General features: G+C 40.1%; 1 protein-coding gene and 1 non-coding gene across 2 annotated transcripts in view; both read left to right on the forward strand.

Annotated features, from left to right (window-relative positions):
* The window catches only part of FGGY (FGGY carbohydrate kinase domain containing), a gene marked incomplete at both ends in the record, with an annotated part of 59,271 nt that extends 42,036 nt beyond the window's left edge, over positions 1-17,235 (forward strand). Inside the window, 5 exons of the mRNA XM_009874864.1 lie at positions 3,039-3,100; positions 8,041-8,188; positions 9,882-9,956; positions 13,549-13,669; positions 17,141-17,235. Of these exons, the coding sequence (XP_009873166.1) occupies positions 3,039-3,100; positions 8,041-8,188; positions 9,882-9,956; positions 13,549-13,669; positions 17,141-17,235 (501 nt within the window). The remainder of the gene's footprint in view (positions 1-3,038; positions 3,101-8,040; positions 8,189-9,881; positions 9,957-13,548; positions 13,670-17,140) is intronic.
* TRNAA-GGC lies at positions 16,711-16,794 on the forward strand. The gene is given in 2 exon segments: positions 16,711-16,748; positions 16,759-16,794. It is a non-coding gene; the product is annotated as a tRNA-Ala (tRNA).
* Positions 17,236-17,577: the final 342 nt, after the last annotated feature.

The following is a 17,577-nucleotide window of genomic DNA, read 5'->3' on the forward strand; positions in this document are numbered from 1 at the left end:
AGAAAATTATACATATTGTGTTATATAGAACAACTGTGCTCTTTGATGGGCATAAATGAAAAATATATTCTATGGGCGGAATAGTAATATATTAACATGTTATCCTGTCTAGACAGATAGTGCATATATTGTCACCTCAGGGGTTTTTTGAGTGCAAAGAGTCTAACTATGTTAGGTAAATGTAATTTATCAATAAGAATTAAAACCAGACTGGTTTTGCTTAAAATAAATCTTCACATTTCCAAAGAGGCAATCAGAACTAAAACACTGATGTCAAATTTAAAGAAAGCCTAGATGTGTAAAACAGTATTTAGGCTTGAGTCCAAAAGTGTCAGGAAAACCTTAGTGACTGCTTCACCCTGGAAGCTTCTAAAGCTCCCTGTGTGTCTCCCTGCTCGGTCTGTAGAAATATTGGCTACCCTGAGGGGTGAGGAGCCAAGCTCCTCTTGAGAAACTGCCGGAGGCGGGCCCAGTGCTGTGGGTATCCTCTGCAGGCTCACCAAACGTACAGGTGAGTTTGGTCTTTCACAAACTGAAGGCATAACTGCTCTCTCACTCAGCCCTAGCACCACTCACCTCTTTAAAAGCCTAGTGATCAGAGTACATGTCTAGGAAGTTGTAGAAGGAGGCATCGCTGCATTTATACATTCCATAGGGAACAGTCACCAAATGAGCAACAGAAATAATCCCGATCAGGAAACCCAGACGCACCCTAAGCGCTGAGCTATGACTTGGTGTTGCCTCTGTGCTCTCTCCTTGGCCACGTGAATCTGACATTCCTCCGTACGGTGTCACAGCTTCGGTGGGAGAGTCATCCCTCCTCCCCTCCTGCAGCTTTTGCTTCCCAGCCCATCTCTGACCCATCGTCAGCCCATGGCTGAAGCGCTCTCGAAGCAGGTGGGATGGGTGTGCTCATAAGTTTTTCAAGTCAAGTTGGGGCTAGAACCAAAGTGTCCCGTTCTAAAGGTAGCTGCTGCAACCAGAAGTAAAATTACAAACTTGTTTATAACACTGCCACCTTAAGAGGAAAGCAGCAAATCTTTTGCATTTCTTTATAAAAACACTTTTGAGAGGCAAAGTCTCTACATGCTTAATCCAAAGCAGGTAAAGATACTTAAGTAAGCCTCTAGAGACAATACAGCAAGTCAGGTTTTTAATCTTGGCTGCCTCGAGGTGTTTCAACACTTAAAATGTACCACGAGAGTCAGGGCATTTCAGAAAGAGGATTTTAAAATTCCTTTCCATTCTAGTACCAGAGAGCAAAACTTCTCTGAGTCATTAGAAAAATTGCTAGAAAAAATGTATGGTCTTGTTTGGACCCATGGCAAAAGTCAGCTCTAAGAACTGTTAGGTGTATTAGGGAAGCCGTCTTATTAAAACATTCTTGGAATATCTCATGTGGTTTTCTTGAGGTTGTCTGTACAGAAGACACATAGGGAGCCATAGGAGGACATAGTCTATATACATTGTGTGAAGGGGAGGCTGCATTCTTTATCTTTGTAATTTTAAAGCTGTCGTCTCCTGCTTTCTCATACTTCAAGCTTTCTGAAAACAAACAAAAAAATGGACATGTTTTGGGATTCTTTTCATTGCTTGATCTATGCCCAAAGGTAAACTCTCTTGATGAAATTTTAAGTCACTTGAACTTTGTAAATCTGATAGACTTCCCTTTAAAAACCTCTTATTTTTAAAATGATACAGCTATGAAAAAAGTCTGTTGGATTTTGGTAACTGGTTCAGAGAGAGTCCAAGTGAAGAATTAAAAATTCTGCTTCTTTTAAAAAACCTTGTTTGTTTGTGTATTAGATAGATTTATGCACTGGATTTTCAAAACTCACATGAAGAAAAATACTGCACAACAGAGACAAAGGGTGGGATGACATCATTACAAACTGTAAAATAAAGAATAGCAGAAGAGGGTTTCTAGATGCAACCCTCATGTGGCTGTGTCTTGAGTGAAGGGCATTTAAATGTCTGACTTCATAACTTTTGTAATATTTCTGTGTAAAATATTTTCATATATATGTGATATTTATTGATATATTTCTGAATTTATGAGTTGCTTCTGTGTTCTAAAGAGATTATGCAAAATGGCAACGTTCAGGCCTGAACTTTGTTTCTACCGCACGCACTTGTTTGAGTTCTGTCTGATGCAAATCTCAGAAAGAACAGGGATGCATTATTTTTATTGCTAGATTCAGATATGTATGCTTCATTTTATGTTCTCCTACACTGGCTAAGGATTAGACTCATGCTGTTAAAAGTTAAATACCTAATGTATTTTGCTGCCAGTCGGTATTGCCAAATATACTCAGTGCACTTGCATAGCTGTAGTTTTGTCTCCGTAGCTTTTACTGTCACCTCTGATGGCACATTATCAAGAGGCCACAAAACCTGCTGAATTATCGTCTTAAAATCCCATGTTATCCTACCCGATACTTTGTTTTGTGAATAGTGGTAGCCACTCTGGTGTGAAAGGACAAGCTGATTTATAAATTTAGTATAAGACAGAACCCATACTGATCTTCTTTTGTAGCAATAGTTAATTGTCAGGGTGTACATTTTGTTTCCTGCAATGAACATATGGAGCATCTGTCAGGATGACAACACACCCTGTGTTTTATTGTAACAGTGTGGTATAGAAAGATGTAGGGATTTGAGCCAAGAAGATGTTCCTGGTAGAGTTCCAGTGAGGGTACACATGCAAGAGAATGGGAGAGGCTAGAGGACATGCTCCAGGTAGTGTTGGACAGGAAAAGAGTCGGCTTGCTCTCCTGGCTGGGGAGCTGCATGCTTCACGTTTTGCCTATTTTTGGTGCAGCGTTGGTTGGTTTTTTTACTGTTTTTAAGCCTAATCCTGAATCCAGTAATGTTAGTGGGATTTTTGCCATTGGCTTCACTAGGACTAGGACTTAACACCTCGTGAGTAATTTAGCAGCTCTTTTGTCTTCTTAAAGTTATGACACTACATTACCCCTTTCTGCAACCAATTTTTAAAGATATAATCCTCACAAAAATGTTGCTTTCCTCTTTTTCAGATAGATCATGTGGTCCGAGGCCATGTCGCCTTCCCGGAATTACAGTCAAAAGCTGCAGCCAGGTCACTGTTCTTACTCCTTTATCACATACCTGCCTTACAAACTGATGATATGCTGTGTTCCCAACAGTGCTCAGTTGCCCTGCTGGATCCTTACTGTGAAACAGGGGAATTAATGGTCCGATAGCGGGTTGGAAGTATTTGCAAAGGCTTGCCAGGTGATTGCTCAGAGATGAGAACTTAAAGTCCCCTCAGATACCTTTGACGTGTCCAAGCAGTAATACTAACTTTCTGCTTTTCAACTTCTTTTATATCCAGCCCAGGCTATTTCTTGATACTGTAGCATCAGCCCTGTTCAGCAGAGCTTTATGCCCTAGGCTAGTGGTATATCTTAATTTGTAGGTGACACTATTAAGCTCCAAGGATGAGGTGTAGCTTAATTAAGAATATATTATTCAATATTTCTGGAACGATAATCTGAAGGAAGGTGTAGCCACTATATGAGAAACTCCTGCATGGCAGCACAATTAGAACAGAGAAACCCATGATGGATTTTCAGACAAAACTTAAGATGTAGGAGTGAATTGGAAGTAAGTCCAGGATTCCTTAAGCAGGAGACTGTGTGCAATGTGGAATTTTAGTTTGGTCTGCTTTAGAAGTGGATGAAGACAGCCCAGACACTTCTGTCAGATCTGGACTTTCTCAAGCAATTTTGGCTTGGATTCCATTTAAGATGGTTCATGTCACTCCCAGAGAGATCTTAGCTGAACATTTAGGCACATTGGATGAAAATCTGGTTCTCTTTTAATTTCTTTTTCCTCCATCGATGCAAAAAAAAACCCCAAACCAGCAACAGAAAACTTGGCATTTTACTTTCAGTTTATCACTCTGGTCTAAAAGGCAATGGTCAGTCCTGGTAGGTGGGTTAAGCGTGTGCAGTTACACAGTTATTTTCAGTCCTCCCTGGTGGGTTAACACTAGCTGGTTTCTCTAGCTGACCCTTTCATGCTCTGTAGTGCCCAGTGTCTTACTTGTTTGTTAAGAACTTGACTGGGATTCCCAGAATGTATTGGACTTCCTTCAATATGAAATAGATTCATGCTTCTTAGAATTCGCATTGTTGTTCTTTAGGAAAGGAAATCAAGAAATTAATGCATCTGTGTATGTTTGGAAGAAGGACTGATCTGTGGTTTTTTTCCAAAATTTTGGCTTCCAGGCCATTTTTCCAGAGCCCCCATATGCAGCGCAAGCATAAGACAGTTAGTTTAGTCTATAATACCAGGATAATACCTTTTCTTGTGTGATGGAAAAATGAGCGTAGAGCGGCCTACCTACCTGTCTATACCAGATCTGATACTGAACTGACTGACCACAAATAATTTCAAGGTGCAAAAAGCTTGTTTGGTGATGTGAATAGGTTACAGAATATCAGTAACAGAACTGCATGTTACCTGAGTGTATGGTGTCGTAGCTTTGAATGTGATTCTCCTGTAGTCAGTAAAACTGTGAAGGATACCATTGATAACAAGGGTTGCAATATTCTGTAAAAGGGATGATAATATTTTGTAAAGTTAATTTGGTGGGTGTTATTTTTGGAATGCTTTCCAGATATTACTCCTCTAATGAAATGTTTGGATAGCTATAAATCTGTAAAAAAGTCCTCTTTCTCCCTGTCCTTAACAAAGTATTTGTTAAATTTAAGGACTTTAATTTGAACAAAAGAAATCAGGAACTTTGCAATTTGAACTGAAATTTCCTCCTTATTTCTTCATTTCTTTCTAGACATGAAGCACAAACTTCAGCTTTATCATAGGGACCAGTAGCTTTAGCTACTAGTCCACTTTCTAAGTGAAAAGTGTCAGCCCAAATTTTGGATTATGTATTTACTTACATTAAGTCATATACTTAATAAGAATATAGTGTCTAGATTTGGGGGATCGTTGCTGATGATAAATTATTTGCCTGGGAACCTCAGCAGAATCTTTCAAAGAATCTGGTTTATTATGTTTAGTATCTTCTCTGTGTAGGCCTAGGAATTTGTATCTGTTCAGCCACTGCAAAGGTCATTGAGACAAAACAAAATGAGAATTCCGTATTTCGATGTGCAGTTGTTTATTAACCATTACTTCCTGTGTGAGGTGTGACGCTGTGAAGAGTTTTAAGCTGGTTTGGTAGCGCCGAAAACCACACGCATGTCTGGATCGTTAAACCCCAACATCTGAGGTCACAAACCCATACCTCTTCCTTGCTGCTGCTGCCTGTCACCTACTTGTACCTTCCTAAACCTGTCTTTTCATTCTCCCAGGCTCCTAACGCTCCTCACACAGCAAGGGCAAGCTGAGCAGCTGCTCTCAGAAGCTTCACTGGGCAGATTTCTGTGCCCTACACCAGGAGCGAGAGTTTGCAAGCTGCATTTATCACTGTTTTAGTAATTTGTGGTAACTTGTGAGGGTGTGAGCGGCTTAGACAGACTTGCCAGAAACCAGCTCCTGCTGACCACTTGTGCTGAAGACCAGTCTTGTGCAACCCTCCCAGTACTATTCCTCTGTTCTCTTTTCCCTTCTTTTACTGGAAGTGGAGAGGGTTGAATTACATGAGGATTGTCCGGACAGCTGTAAATTTAGCATTTGGTCTAACTAACTGGCATACTGTGTGAGCAGCAACCTTGGGGTTTGTTGTGCAGTTCAGTGAGTTGCAGAAATTGCAGTGTGTGCAGCACTTTTGGTCTTCAGTCTTTATATTGTGTAGCTCTGACACCTAGCCATCGCTGATACCTTAAATCTGATATAGGTGGACTGGTGTAGGAAATAAAAAAAGGAAACAATATGGTCATTTATGCCCTAAATTTTACGTCTTCTGTTTCCTAGAACTGCAGTTTCTAATCTTATGGAGGAAAGAAGAGCCTAACTGTTTGACAGCACTTTGTGAAGTGCTATGTTTTAAAACAGAATTTCTCTTCCTTCACTTCTAAATGTCATTTCCCCATCTAAAGAGCAGTTCTCAGTACCTCTACATGTTCGAGACCCTTTTTATTTACATTTAGAAATCTAAAATTTTTAGATTTTTTTCCTGAAAGATACTTGCTGGCATCTTACAGGATTTTTGAACAGATTAAATGCCAACCTCTTGTTGCTTTCTGAAATAATGTCCTTAGTATGAGCATAACCCTGGGGAAATTTGCATTGATTTCTTATTCTCCACTTCCAGCATAGTTCCTTTTTGATAGCAATAGGTCATGCTCAGCTCCACAAGTCAGATCCAGCTGTTACTGATGCTCTCTCTTAGAAATGAATAAAAGAAGCTTATGATGTAATACAACATACAGCACAAACTTGGTAGAAATGGGAACCGGCAAGTGTTCAAATGATTTTACTGATCACTAAGACCAAATGAAGTGCCTTGAACCCATATCTGTATGTAGGGGAGGAGGGGAAAGGGAGTGAGAAAATGTCTAATTCCAAGGTTATGCAAGTTTTAAGCATATTTGACTGAACTTCAGGCTCTTTTGTATGGCCCTTGTATGTGTCAGAGCTGCACGAATGGCTAATCCTTGCGAAAGTAATCAAACAGGATGGAGATGAGATAGAAGCTGGGATGTCTGGTAGGTCTGTGGTTGAGTGAAGCTTTCCTTTCTTTTCCTTCCCAACAATCAAGCCATGATTTAGACTGGAAATAAAATGGCTTTGTCCTTCGCATGTACTGCTTATAGTGCAGTCTTTAGAGATGAAGAAAATAGGGTCGCTTTTACAAGGGGGAAAAAACGATTGTGACCTCAAAATTATCATAATTCAGGACCAGGAAGACACATAAAGTACATTTTAAAGTACGTGAATAATGATGTGAATTAGTTATTTTAATGTCTTCCAAGTGTACTTCATTTTGAATGATATCCTCTGATAGCATACACATGGTAAGGTATAATTGAAAAAACATGCAGCTGAATGGTTGAATGCAAACTATAAATATACAGCTGCTAGCAGGTCAGAAGTCAAACTAGTAAAGCATATGCCAAATTCCCTTAGGGATCTCATTAGTGCGTGATTGAATATACATGTAGAGGCTAAATGAATATCGCTGTTTGGGTCTACAGTGGATGAGACAATGACTAATCAATTGTAATTAGGGTTAGATGCTATTATTGACCCACATGTCTAGAATTAAATGCCCCACTTGAAGATTTCCAAGGAGTTGAAAAATATGTATGCATCTGTTTATGGTAGTGTGAGTGTTTGAAAAAATATTCTGAGCATTATTGCAACATTTTTTAAATGGAATGTCACTAGAGTCCTTGCGAGCCAAAGCACTGAAGAATTCACCGTTAGTCCTCAAATTGCTCCTGGTCCAGGAAAAAGTCTGTGGGATATTGTAGAACTGGGTGTAGTATCTGAACTTAGATACAATCATTTAGGCCCATGTTCAGCTCCTCCCTAAAATAGCAGCCACTTTCTTTCTCTTCTCCACCCTTAGTGCTGCATTTTAATCATAACACATACTGAAATAATTATGCTTTAAAAAAGGAAAGCTGTAAGTCCAATGCAGTTGATTAATCAAAGAAATTTTCAGACATTTGTAAAAGAATTTGATTTTCATTTCTGCCTGGAATCCTCCTTATTCGTCTTTCTGAGCTTGCTTTCCTTCAACTTTCCCTTTCATGGTGTCAGCACCTTTCTGGTAGAGACAAGCATCATCACCCCCCAAAATACCAAACAGCTCTGGCTCATCTCAGGACCTGTAGGAGCCAATGTGCAAACTCAAGATGACAAACTGGCGTCACCTCCCTTCGTGCCGTGACCGCGGAGTTGGGCTGGCCGGGTGAACGGATCGACATCCCCGTACCCCACGGGCTGGGCAGAGCAGTCGCCTTTGCCCTTCTCCCCCCCTTTGTTTTCAGTGTGGGGATTTGCCGTTCTTTGATGGATTTTCTGCATTTGATGGTCGTACAAATGTTTTATGTTTGATGAATAACCTCCCCCCCCTCTTCTTCCAACTTGTTTTTCTTCTAGTGCTCACAGTATATATACGTACTTGAACAGTCACCTGGATCTGATTAAGAAATCTTTGCCTGTGGGTTTCCTCACTGTTGATTTACATGTTTGGCCAGATTTCCATGGTAACAGATCTCCCTTAACAGATCTGACACTGAAGGGCATGGTAAGAAACAGCCTGTCTTTGCAAAAAGGTCAATACAGGGTAAAAAAAAAAAAAAGAAGCTTGGAAGGAGGGTTTTTTTTTCAATTTTGAGCATACTCCTCCTTAGCTATTTAAACTGTCCCATAGGATTGGGGTTTCTTGCTGCATTTCGAAGTGTGCTAATGTTTCAGTAGAAAACCAAAGATCACTGTAGTTGAGATATCACTACAGCCACATTTATTTCCAAAAATATGAGGAGTCCCAGTATCTTTCCAAGGAATCGCATTTCAGAGCACTGACTAGCAGCGCTTGCTGTTAACTCACCTGTCTACCAAATTTTGTTTATCTGTTGCAATGAATTTCAACATGCATTTGGCTATGCCTATCTGGGACAGGAATGCAATATTCTGAGGAGGGATTGCTTGATTTAAACAGATAAATCTTCATAAATGTGCTGTGTTAGAGTTGTGGGGTGGTAAATTTCAACAGAAACCAAAAAACTCCTCTGCTTACTGTTAAAGATGAGCATCGATGCTCTCGTGATTGCGAGCACGCAACCACGATGCTTCATATTTCTTTGTTCAAAAGTAAAACTCATCTGATTCTGGGTTGTGGTTTTCAAATGGCTACTTTCGAAATAAAGAGATTGAAATACTGTGTTTTGTACAAAGAAATTTTCAGAGCATTGCAAGCTGGGACCAGAAGTGGAAGGGTTTGGAACTCACCAGAGAACCTCTGCTAGGTTGATTTTCAGCCCATCTTTAAATGTTTGGAAGTTTCTGTTCACTGAACTTTGTGGTAATAGATCGGCTTGGTCACAAGCTGGGATGTTACTGTGCAGAACTGTAAAAGAAGAATATCATAAGAGTATGGTTTGAGGATATCAAAATACCTGGTGACTAACACAAAAATGTGTTAGGTGACTAACACTTCAAAATGGCATGTTGTCCTTGAAGTGAGTGCCTCAAGCTACTCACAGGCACCAAAATCTGGTGTATTTGAGGTTGAGATAAGAAAAGGTGGGCATAAGCTCTGTAATATGCTTTAAACCAAATATGGAAAACACCTAAAAATTTGAGAAACATTAAAAAATAGACGGCTTATATATTTTGGGGTTCTAGTAATACTTGTATTAATTTATGAAATAATTACATGCTGCAACAGAATCAGAATTTCCTTGATATGATGGCAAGTACTGGTAGTAGCAGTGTATTTTTTCTGCTGCAGCTGCATTCAGGTCTTGCCTATGCTGATATTAATCCAGAGTAACTACAGTGCAGTATTGATTTATGTTAGAGTGAAGGAGGTTAAGATACAGTCTTTAATTATTAATTGTGTTTCACTATTAAGGTACTTGGAAGGGAGGGAGAGAAATGCTTTTAAAAAGTTATTTTTATGTAATAGCATTTTCATATTATTACATTAAATACATTCACGAGCAATATCTGAGTCATAACATAAAACTGTCAGAGTTAATCTATCTCTGATCCCATACAATATGCTGTTTGTTCCTTATTTCTTTGCAAGGGCAAGAACAATTATGTGGTTCTTCCCCAGATCAGGAATAACATGTTTAACATAACATTATGTGTACAGCTCACAAAAGTAGGGCTTAGAATTAGCACTTAAAACTTGTTACAACAAGAAACTGTAGAAAATAATACGAGTTTTACTTTGGCTGGATTTGTACATTTTCTTTTTGATCTTTGCACAGGTTGTTGGACTAACGTTGTCTCGGGGACTGGATGAACTCGCCCTTATCTACTTGGCCACGATTCAAGCCATTGCTGTAAGCCATTTTAAATGCATAAAAGAATAAATGAATTGTCTCATGTTCTGTGGCAGACTGATCATTCCCTTCTGCTAAACAGATTTCTAATAATAGATGAATTCACTTAATGGGCTTCTTAAAGAAGCAAGATACTGTTTACCCACGCTGGTGACTACTCTCTACTGTAGGATAATCAACAGACTGTGGAGAAAATGTTCCCGTAAAAAGTTTTCTCCTTATGGCAATTCTGCAGGCGGAGCTTTTGCTTCTAGTGCAGATGTGAGGAAAGAGGCTGATACTGTGTGGAGCAGCGTTAACATCCTGGGCTGCCTAGAGGCAAGCTGAGAGAGTGGAAAGAAAAAAAGCTTTGGCAATTGTGTGGAGGAACTCGTGCTCCCCTAAAATGCCTCAGCTTCAGATTGTTCCTAAATCCATGGATTTCCCCTGCTCGCCTGTTAGATGAGTCAGGACTCTGTACCGCAGCGAGTCAGAGTGGGTCTGGGATTCAGTTCCTAACGCTACGGACCGAGCAGACCGATCTCAGTCCTCCCTGGGTTTCCCTGCTGCAAGACAAGCAGTTGCTTGTGCGCAGCCTTTCCAGCCCGTGGCTGCGCTGCTGCAAAAGCAGCCAGAGAGACCGGCTTTACGGAATTGTCCTCGATGTTTGCTAATGGCAGAGATGGGTAATTGTATTGGAATACTTTGATTTCTGCCCTGATTTTCTCTCAAACTCGGTTTCCAGTTCACAAGAAGTTCTGTTTTGAAGGGAACACCTGGGTCAAATAAGCTGTTTTGAAACCCTGGTGCAGGGTATTTTCAATGGGCCGTGCTGTCCCCAGGCATTGGGTGACTGCAGACAGCATTCCTTTTACATCCTTACTTTTTGTTTAAAAAAGTTTGCTGAGGTGCTTTTGCAAAACATTAACAGTTTGATGAATTGGGGAGTTTTCCTGACAAAACTCTGCTCAGCTGGAAAAAATCCAAACTCCTCTACTGGTTAAACAACAACTTTGTTAGGCTGGGTCAGCCATCTGGGATATAGAGGGTGGGCGGCTGCTGTAAATTTACTGCGAATTGTACATTTTATGTGTTAACCCTCCCGCTTCAGCAAGTAACGAGGACTTAACCCCAGCCTGGAAATCATTGCTGTGAGGTTTGATCCTTTTTCAGATTAATGTAGCTTGGTTATACCTGATGCTTCCATATAATCCCACCATTTAAATAAGAATGTTTCGGGGAGTTTAAACAATGCCAGCGACTGATACTGCCCCCTGAAAGAAACTTTCCAGTCTCGAACAGGTGCTCTGTTATTATATCGTGCTAACGAAGTGGAAGCATTCTCCACTGGAACTCCTGGGAAAGTCACCTATTATCTCATTTTATGACACCGCTCAAATTTCATTGTAAAACACAAACACTGTGGTGAACACTAAATTCAGCATCTGCATATCTTTTCGATAGCTGATTGAGCCGATCATGAGATTTGCTATAAAAAGGTTGCGCTGTAGTTGGCATTGTAGGTTAACGGAAGTTTAAAATGCTATTCAAACAGTAACTAAAACGTAGACAGACCAGACTTGCTTTTGACTTGAGATATTTACTGACTGCTAATGTGCTCCGTAGGAAATTTAATTTTCCTGCCATACTCCATCACTCCCAATTTTAGCTTCACTTCAGTTGAAGGAAACAGTTCTTGTTCAGGACAGCCCCAGTCCTGTATAATTAGCTCTCTGCCATGGGTGCAAGATAGACTTTAAACATAAGTAAAAATCGTGTAGAAAGTGTAGGCCTGCCCACAGAATGTTAATCTCTAGTTTTCTTTTCAGCAATTCTTTTTATATAAAATTTGCATTTGAAGCCCCTCAATTTGCATTTTCTCCAATCCAGGATTAAATTAGTTCTCCCCCCCCCCACAGTGAAATAAGTCTGGCTTTAATTTAAATTGCCATGTGAATACAATTTTCCAGGCAGGTAAACACAAAATAATTTTCACAGCGTGTTCTTTCTCAGGGTCTTTGACGTGTGTATGTTGTGCAAGAAGTTGTTAATAAATTTGAATTTCAGAAGTAGTGAAAGAGAATATCCTTTTAACTATTCATTGCAAAATGCGGTGCAACAGTTAGACGGATGAGAACATGATCAGAGATATAATTGTGGCCGTCAAGCCCGTTCTGAGGAGACAGACTCTTTTTAGAGCAGTTTATTTTTCCATAATTAAAATTGTGGCTGTGTGATTTGGAAATTAGCCCTCTGTGTCAATAGGGAAGCGATGGATTTAGTCAGCTGGTGTTGCGGCTGCTAAAGTTCCTCGTAACTGCTCGCCTGAAAAACCAGAATACATTTGACGGCCTCTCCAGCGTGGTGCCAGTCATTCGCTGCGAATGTCTCCAGTCTGATGAAGCTCTGCTGCCTTCAATTTTCAGTAACTTTTACTTGAAGAGGGGTTTATTGCAGGCTGCAGCCCAATTAATGAACTTGCAGCATAGTGTAAAGAAAATTTAAACAATGGCTTGTGGAAACTTTGACCAGATCTGTGTTTTGTGGGGATTCTACCTACAAAGAGTCAGCCTGGGCAAAATCCTGGCTTGAATTTGGCATCTTGTCAAGCCTGAGCTTCAAAAAGTAACTTCGAAGGTATTATAAAGAGCTGGGAATTATTTTTGGACAAATAGTTTGTCAAAGAAATGGAAAATATTCTTGCGAGAGGAAGGAGGGAGAAGGTTGACTTCAGAGAGTAGTTGGAGGCAAGCAAAACAAACCAAAAGAGAGATTTTTTTTTCAAATGGCAAAGCATTCACAGAGTGGAATACTGGGCTGTTCTAATTTGAGTTTCTCAGAATGATAAGTTTAAGAATAAGCCTACATTTTAGATGTTTCAATTAGTCCGGGCGTGAAATGGAACATTTTATTTTGCATAGGGCAAAGGCCAAGAGAAATAGTGAAGCTGATACAAAATTCCTCAGGTTTTTCTTTTTGCTGAAAAGACAGAAAATACAGGTTTTTATTTGCTCTTTTATTATTTTTTTTTTCTGTTTCACTATTTGGCTTCAGAATTGAAATCTCTTTACTGAGAGTTTATTTTCAGATGCTGTTATACAGAGTAAATGGAAGGTTTTGGTGGGGATGCCTTTGCCGCATAGGTTTCAGTTCTAGATCTAGAAATGCCTTTGGTGCTCACACAGTGCTGCTCAGCACTGCCCGCGGGCTTTCCTGCTGCCCCTTTCTGCCTCTTCTCATAATCCCTGTGTTCATGCTTGCTGGTACTTCACAGTAAGCCCCATTTCCCCACGCTGTTGTGCACTGGGACGTCTTCGCTTCTTCAGCCAGCTCCTGGGTGTCTGCAGTGATATGCTGTGCCCCTGCACTTCCCTGTTCTTTGGGCCATCTATTTGATTTTTCTAGTTTTTAACTGCAGTGGCTGCTACTGGCTGGAAGCTGAGCAGAGGCCGTACCCCTGGCAGGGCTCTTCCCAGCCCTCCCATTCCTGGTAGGGACACTTAGTGGTATCATTCTTTTTAGCAGGGTCATTGTTTTTAGCAAATTGTGCGTTAAGTTCTGTTGCTGAGACTGCTCTCCTGTGCTCACCTTTATTTTTTCTCCCTTTTTGAAGTTAGGAACAAGACATATTTTGGAAGCTATGCAGGCTGCAGGGCATCATATCAACACGCTCTTTCTGTGCGGTGGGCTGAGCAAGAACCCTCTCTTTGTGCAGATGCACGCTGACATTACTGGTAAGTTAGAGGAAGTGTGAGGAAAGGAGTGTAAAATACTTTATTTTAGGTGCCCAAATACTTTGTCTTTGGAAAAATAAATACTTTCTTTATATAGAACTGTATTTTGCTGGTCGGCCAAAAAGGGTGTAATAAAATGTTGCTTCCTGCGAGACTGAATTTCCTGAAATTTAAATAGAATAACACAGAGATGTGGTGCAAACAAAGCTTCATACTTTATATTGATAGAAAATAGACTTCAGGAGAAACCTTCAGCATGATTTCCAATTTGTGGATCTTAGATGTATATTTTTTTAAAGAAAGTGCAATAGAATAAATACGAAAACTTTGTATGGAATTTTTAAAACCAGTGTGTATACATCGCGTGTCAGACATGTTTCTCACTATCAGATTTTTAAAGATTTTCCAAAAGGTTCTATAGAAATCATTCCATTCAGTCAGATGGTAGTTAGATGAGGATAATGCCCACTACATGTTGTGAGCATGATTTATAAGGTGTTTTTTACTAAAATCTGTATAGTTTCATCCTATTTGAATTCTGTTTGACTTCGGGTTCTTCCTGCTCACGCTGGGCGTTGTATCCCTTACACAGAACAGTGATTTTCTGAATTGCTTCCACGTCTGGGTGGTTAACATGGTTTAGTGGACAATTTCTGGATCCTTGCTCCTGCCTTGTGTTGCATTTGATTTTGTAGAATTCCTGATGGGTGGAAGGTCCTGGGGAGGTGGTTAATTACAAGAGGAGGTCTCAGACTTGTGTGGTATTTTTGGTCTCCTTTAAGCCTGTGTGTGTTGGACATCTTAGCACACCTGTGAGTCAGTTGAATATACTCTAAAAAATGTGGAAAAAATAACAAAATGTAGTGTAAAGGACTTCAGAGGAACTTTGAATGATGTGTGTTTTGAGTATATTTCAAATTAAAACCAGTTGAGCTGTCATGAATAAAGTTTAAGGCTCAGATTTGGGGCATTTGGTCTGGAGATCTGACTGGCCCTAATATCAAACCACACTTCATAACCCTGAAGCAGGACTGAAGATAAAAATAAGCCCGAGATGAACACAGAAATGGAGAAGCAAAAAGCATAATGCCTGTTAAAATCGAATAAATACATTGTAGTCAAAGTGACACTTCTGTTTGTTAAAAATGATGTTGTCAAATCTGTGCCTTTCCTTATATAACTCAAGTGTTTTAGGTTAATTTCAGCTACGTGTGGAGTAGGGACACGGGTTCATGATGCATAAAATAAAAGATCTGTGAAAAGGTATTCTGATTAAAATGTAATCAGAAGTTCTTTGACTGTAACTAATGGCCAAGTACAATTCAGTACAAAAAGGCCTTTTTGCAGTCCAGAGTTCTCCCCCCATTTGTAAAATCGGTGACTGACACGGGATGTCAGAGTTCATCTAACTGAAATGCTCTTGGTTATGTTGAACTCATTAGAGCCTATCAGATAAAATAACTGGCATTCCAGGATCAATCCCCCATTCTTTCCTGAAAAGAAAAAATCTGAATATATTATTGTTAGCTGCAAATGCCCATGACTCAGCCATGCAGACATCCAATAGATAATTTTGCAGGCCACTTGAAAAGTATCTTGATCTTTTTGTTTGCCTGGTAAGAATTCTGTATTCATTCTGATGATGCGGGAAATGTGCAGTAAATTTTAGAGCACACTGAAAATTGCTTGCTGCTTCAACAGCCGTGTAGCCGTAAGCTTGAGTTTTAGGTTTTCTGTTCCAAGTTGACCCAAGCCCTGAGCTGGGATCCATCCGAACTGGAGGAATGCTCAGGTGACTGATCCTGAACTTCAGTGTTTAAGATGGATTTATTTGGTGAGAGAATTAGAAGGCAGGCTGTAATGACACTAGTCTGCTGTTAATAGTCATTCCAGCTATCAAATAACAAATCTCACTGCATCCCCTTTCTTTCCCCATCACTCTGCCTGTGCTAACTGGGAAGAAGTGGCATAAAGAGCACTGTGGCACCTTTGTGTCCCTCACTGAGGTGGCTGTAAGGAGCTTTGTGCTGCCGGAACAGTGCACCGTTAGCATCACATACGTGCGTTCCTGGGGTGCAAGGTGAAACTGCTTTGTGTCAATAACTGCTTCTTACATTGACAATTTTGCTTCTCATTTTGAAAAGCGTCCATTTGTGTTTTCCCCTGTAGGAGTTGTTCACAGCTCACTTCAGATCCTCCTCCAAATTTCAGCTTCTTCTAATCTTACAGCTGGCTCTCAGGAGTGTCATTTTTTGAGGCATAGTATCATTGAGGCTGTTCACAGAAGGATGCCTTCCTCCCACCGCTGTGTTTGCATCATCATCGGTCACTGAATGAAATTATCTCAGTAATGGAAATTTAGACACATGCCAAACACTGTAGGGATACATTTTTTTTTTTACTTAGTGAGGATAAGCATCTAAAGTGCTACTAGGAAAGTATTTAGACTTATACTATTTTAGATTTTTAAGGAGAATTAAGAAAGCAGGCTGATTTTTATTTGTTTATTAGTCTTTTCCCTGCCGTTTTTACACTAGTAATAGAGGGGTTTGAAAACTTTGTATGAACTGAGGGAAAATAATGTTCATGATAATATCCATGGATGATGAAACAGTAAATTTTAATTCTACTTCTGAAAATATATTGAGTTTGTTTGTATGTTTGTTTGTTTGTTTGTTTTCCCAGTGTTTTAATCTTGTGTTCAAGTATCTTGCACAATTCGGAAGACAAGATTTCTCTTAGTATTTCATGTGAACATTTACTAGTCATATTTTTATGTCTTCCAGCAAAACCAGACTGGCTTTGTTGGCTGTGTATTTAAAAACAAACACAAGCAATTTTTTTGTTGTTGTTCGTTGCAAAAGAAACAAAAAGGATACCACCCTGTTTTGCCCTCGAGGTCAACTTTTAATAGACACGTGGGTTTGGAGGGTGTTGGTAACAGGCTTATACCAAACCTTCTGAGACAAATAGACAGTGTCAAAGGTCTGGGGGTTTGTTCTTTTCATGCTTTGTATTCTGCGTTATTAGTTTGCTGAAGGGGGCCGGTTAGCTCAGTGGTTTGAGCGCGGTGCTGGCAACAAGGACCAACACCGAGGTCGCGGGTTCGATTCCCGCTCGGTCCCCATGTGTTGCCTGGTCTAGTTGAGAGGTGGCGTCCCTGCCCATAACAGGGAGGTTGGACTAGATAATCTCTAAGGTCCCTTCCAGCCTAGGCCATTCTAAGATTCTATGATTCTATAAGTTGTTTTACTTAAATTCTGCATTTTTCGTGGAGCCTGGAACCACGGTGTGGAGAGATTTACATTAATCTACAGCAGCCTGTAGCTGTGAATGGAGTTGTGAACATGGTTTTCAAGTCCCTTTTGATTCCTTTTTTCTTTGGCTTTCTCACTTTAATTATTGAACGTGCCGCTAGTACAGTGCTGCTATATTCTTCCTAACAGAGGCATTATTTTTTTTCTTGTATAGGCAAGCCTGTTGTCCTGTCCAAAGAAGTGGAGTCTGTTTTGGTGGGTGCTGCTATTCTTGGAGCTTGTGCTTCTGGGGATTTTGGATCTATACAGGTAGGCAGTACCTGATTGCCTCCCCCCCCCAGTTTTAATGCATTTCACACTTTGACATTTGGCATCGTGCACAGACTTAATTCAGGTGGAAAAGTTTGTGCCTTCTGCACAGCCAGACAAGAGCCAGCATTGCTTTCTCTTCACCCTTTTTAACACCATAAACTGTTTAGGTGTGTTGAAGATTCATTTGGCTTTTGACTGTAGGGACATGCAGGTAGAAGCTGCTGTCTGTGAAGTCAGGCCATGTAATTTTACAGACAAAAAAGGGGATTTGGCAAGGCTCTGATCCTGCAAGGTCACACTTTCATCTCAGTTATATTTGTCCTCCTTTTCTTTCTTCAC

This window comes from Apaloderma vittatum, unplaced genomic scaffold, assembly GCF_000703405.1.
Source record: "Apaloderma vittatum isolate BGI_N311 unplaced genomic scaffold, ASM70340v1 scaffold18460, whole genome shotgun sequence".
Taxonomy (NCBI): Eukaryota; Metazoa; Chordata; class Aves; order Trogoniformes; family Trogonidae; genus Apaloderma; species Apaloderma vittatum.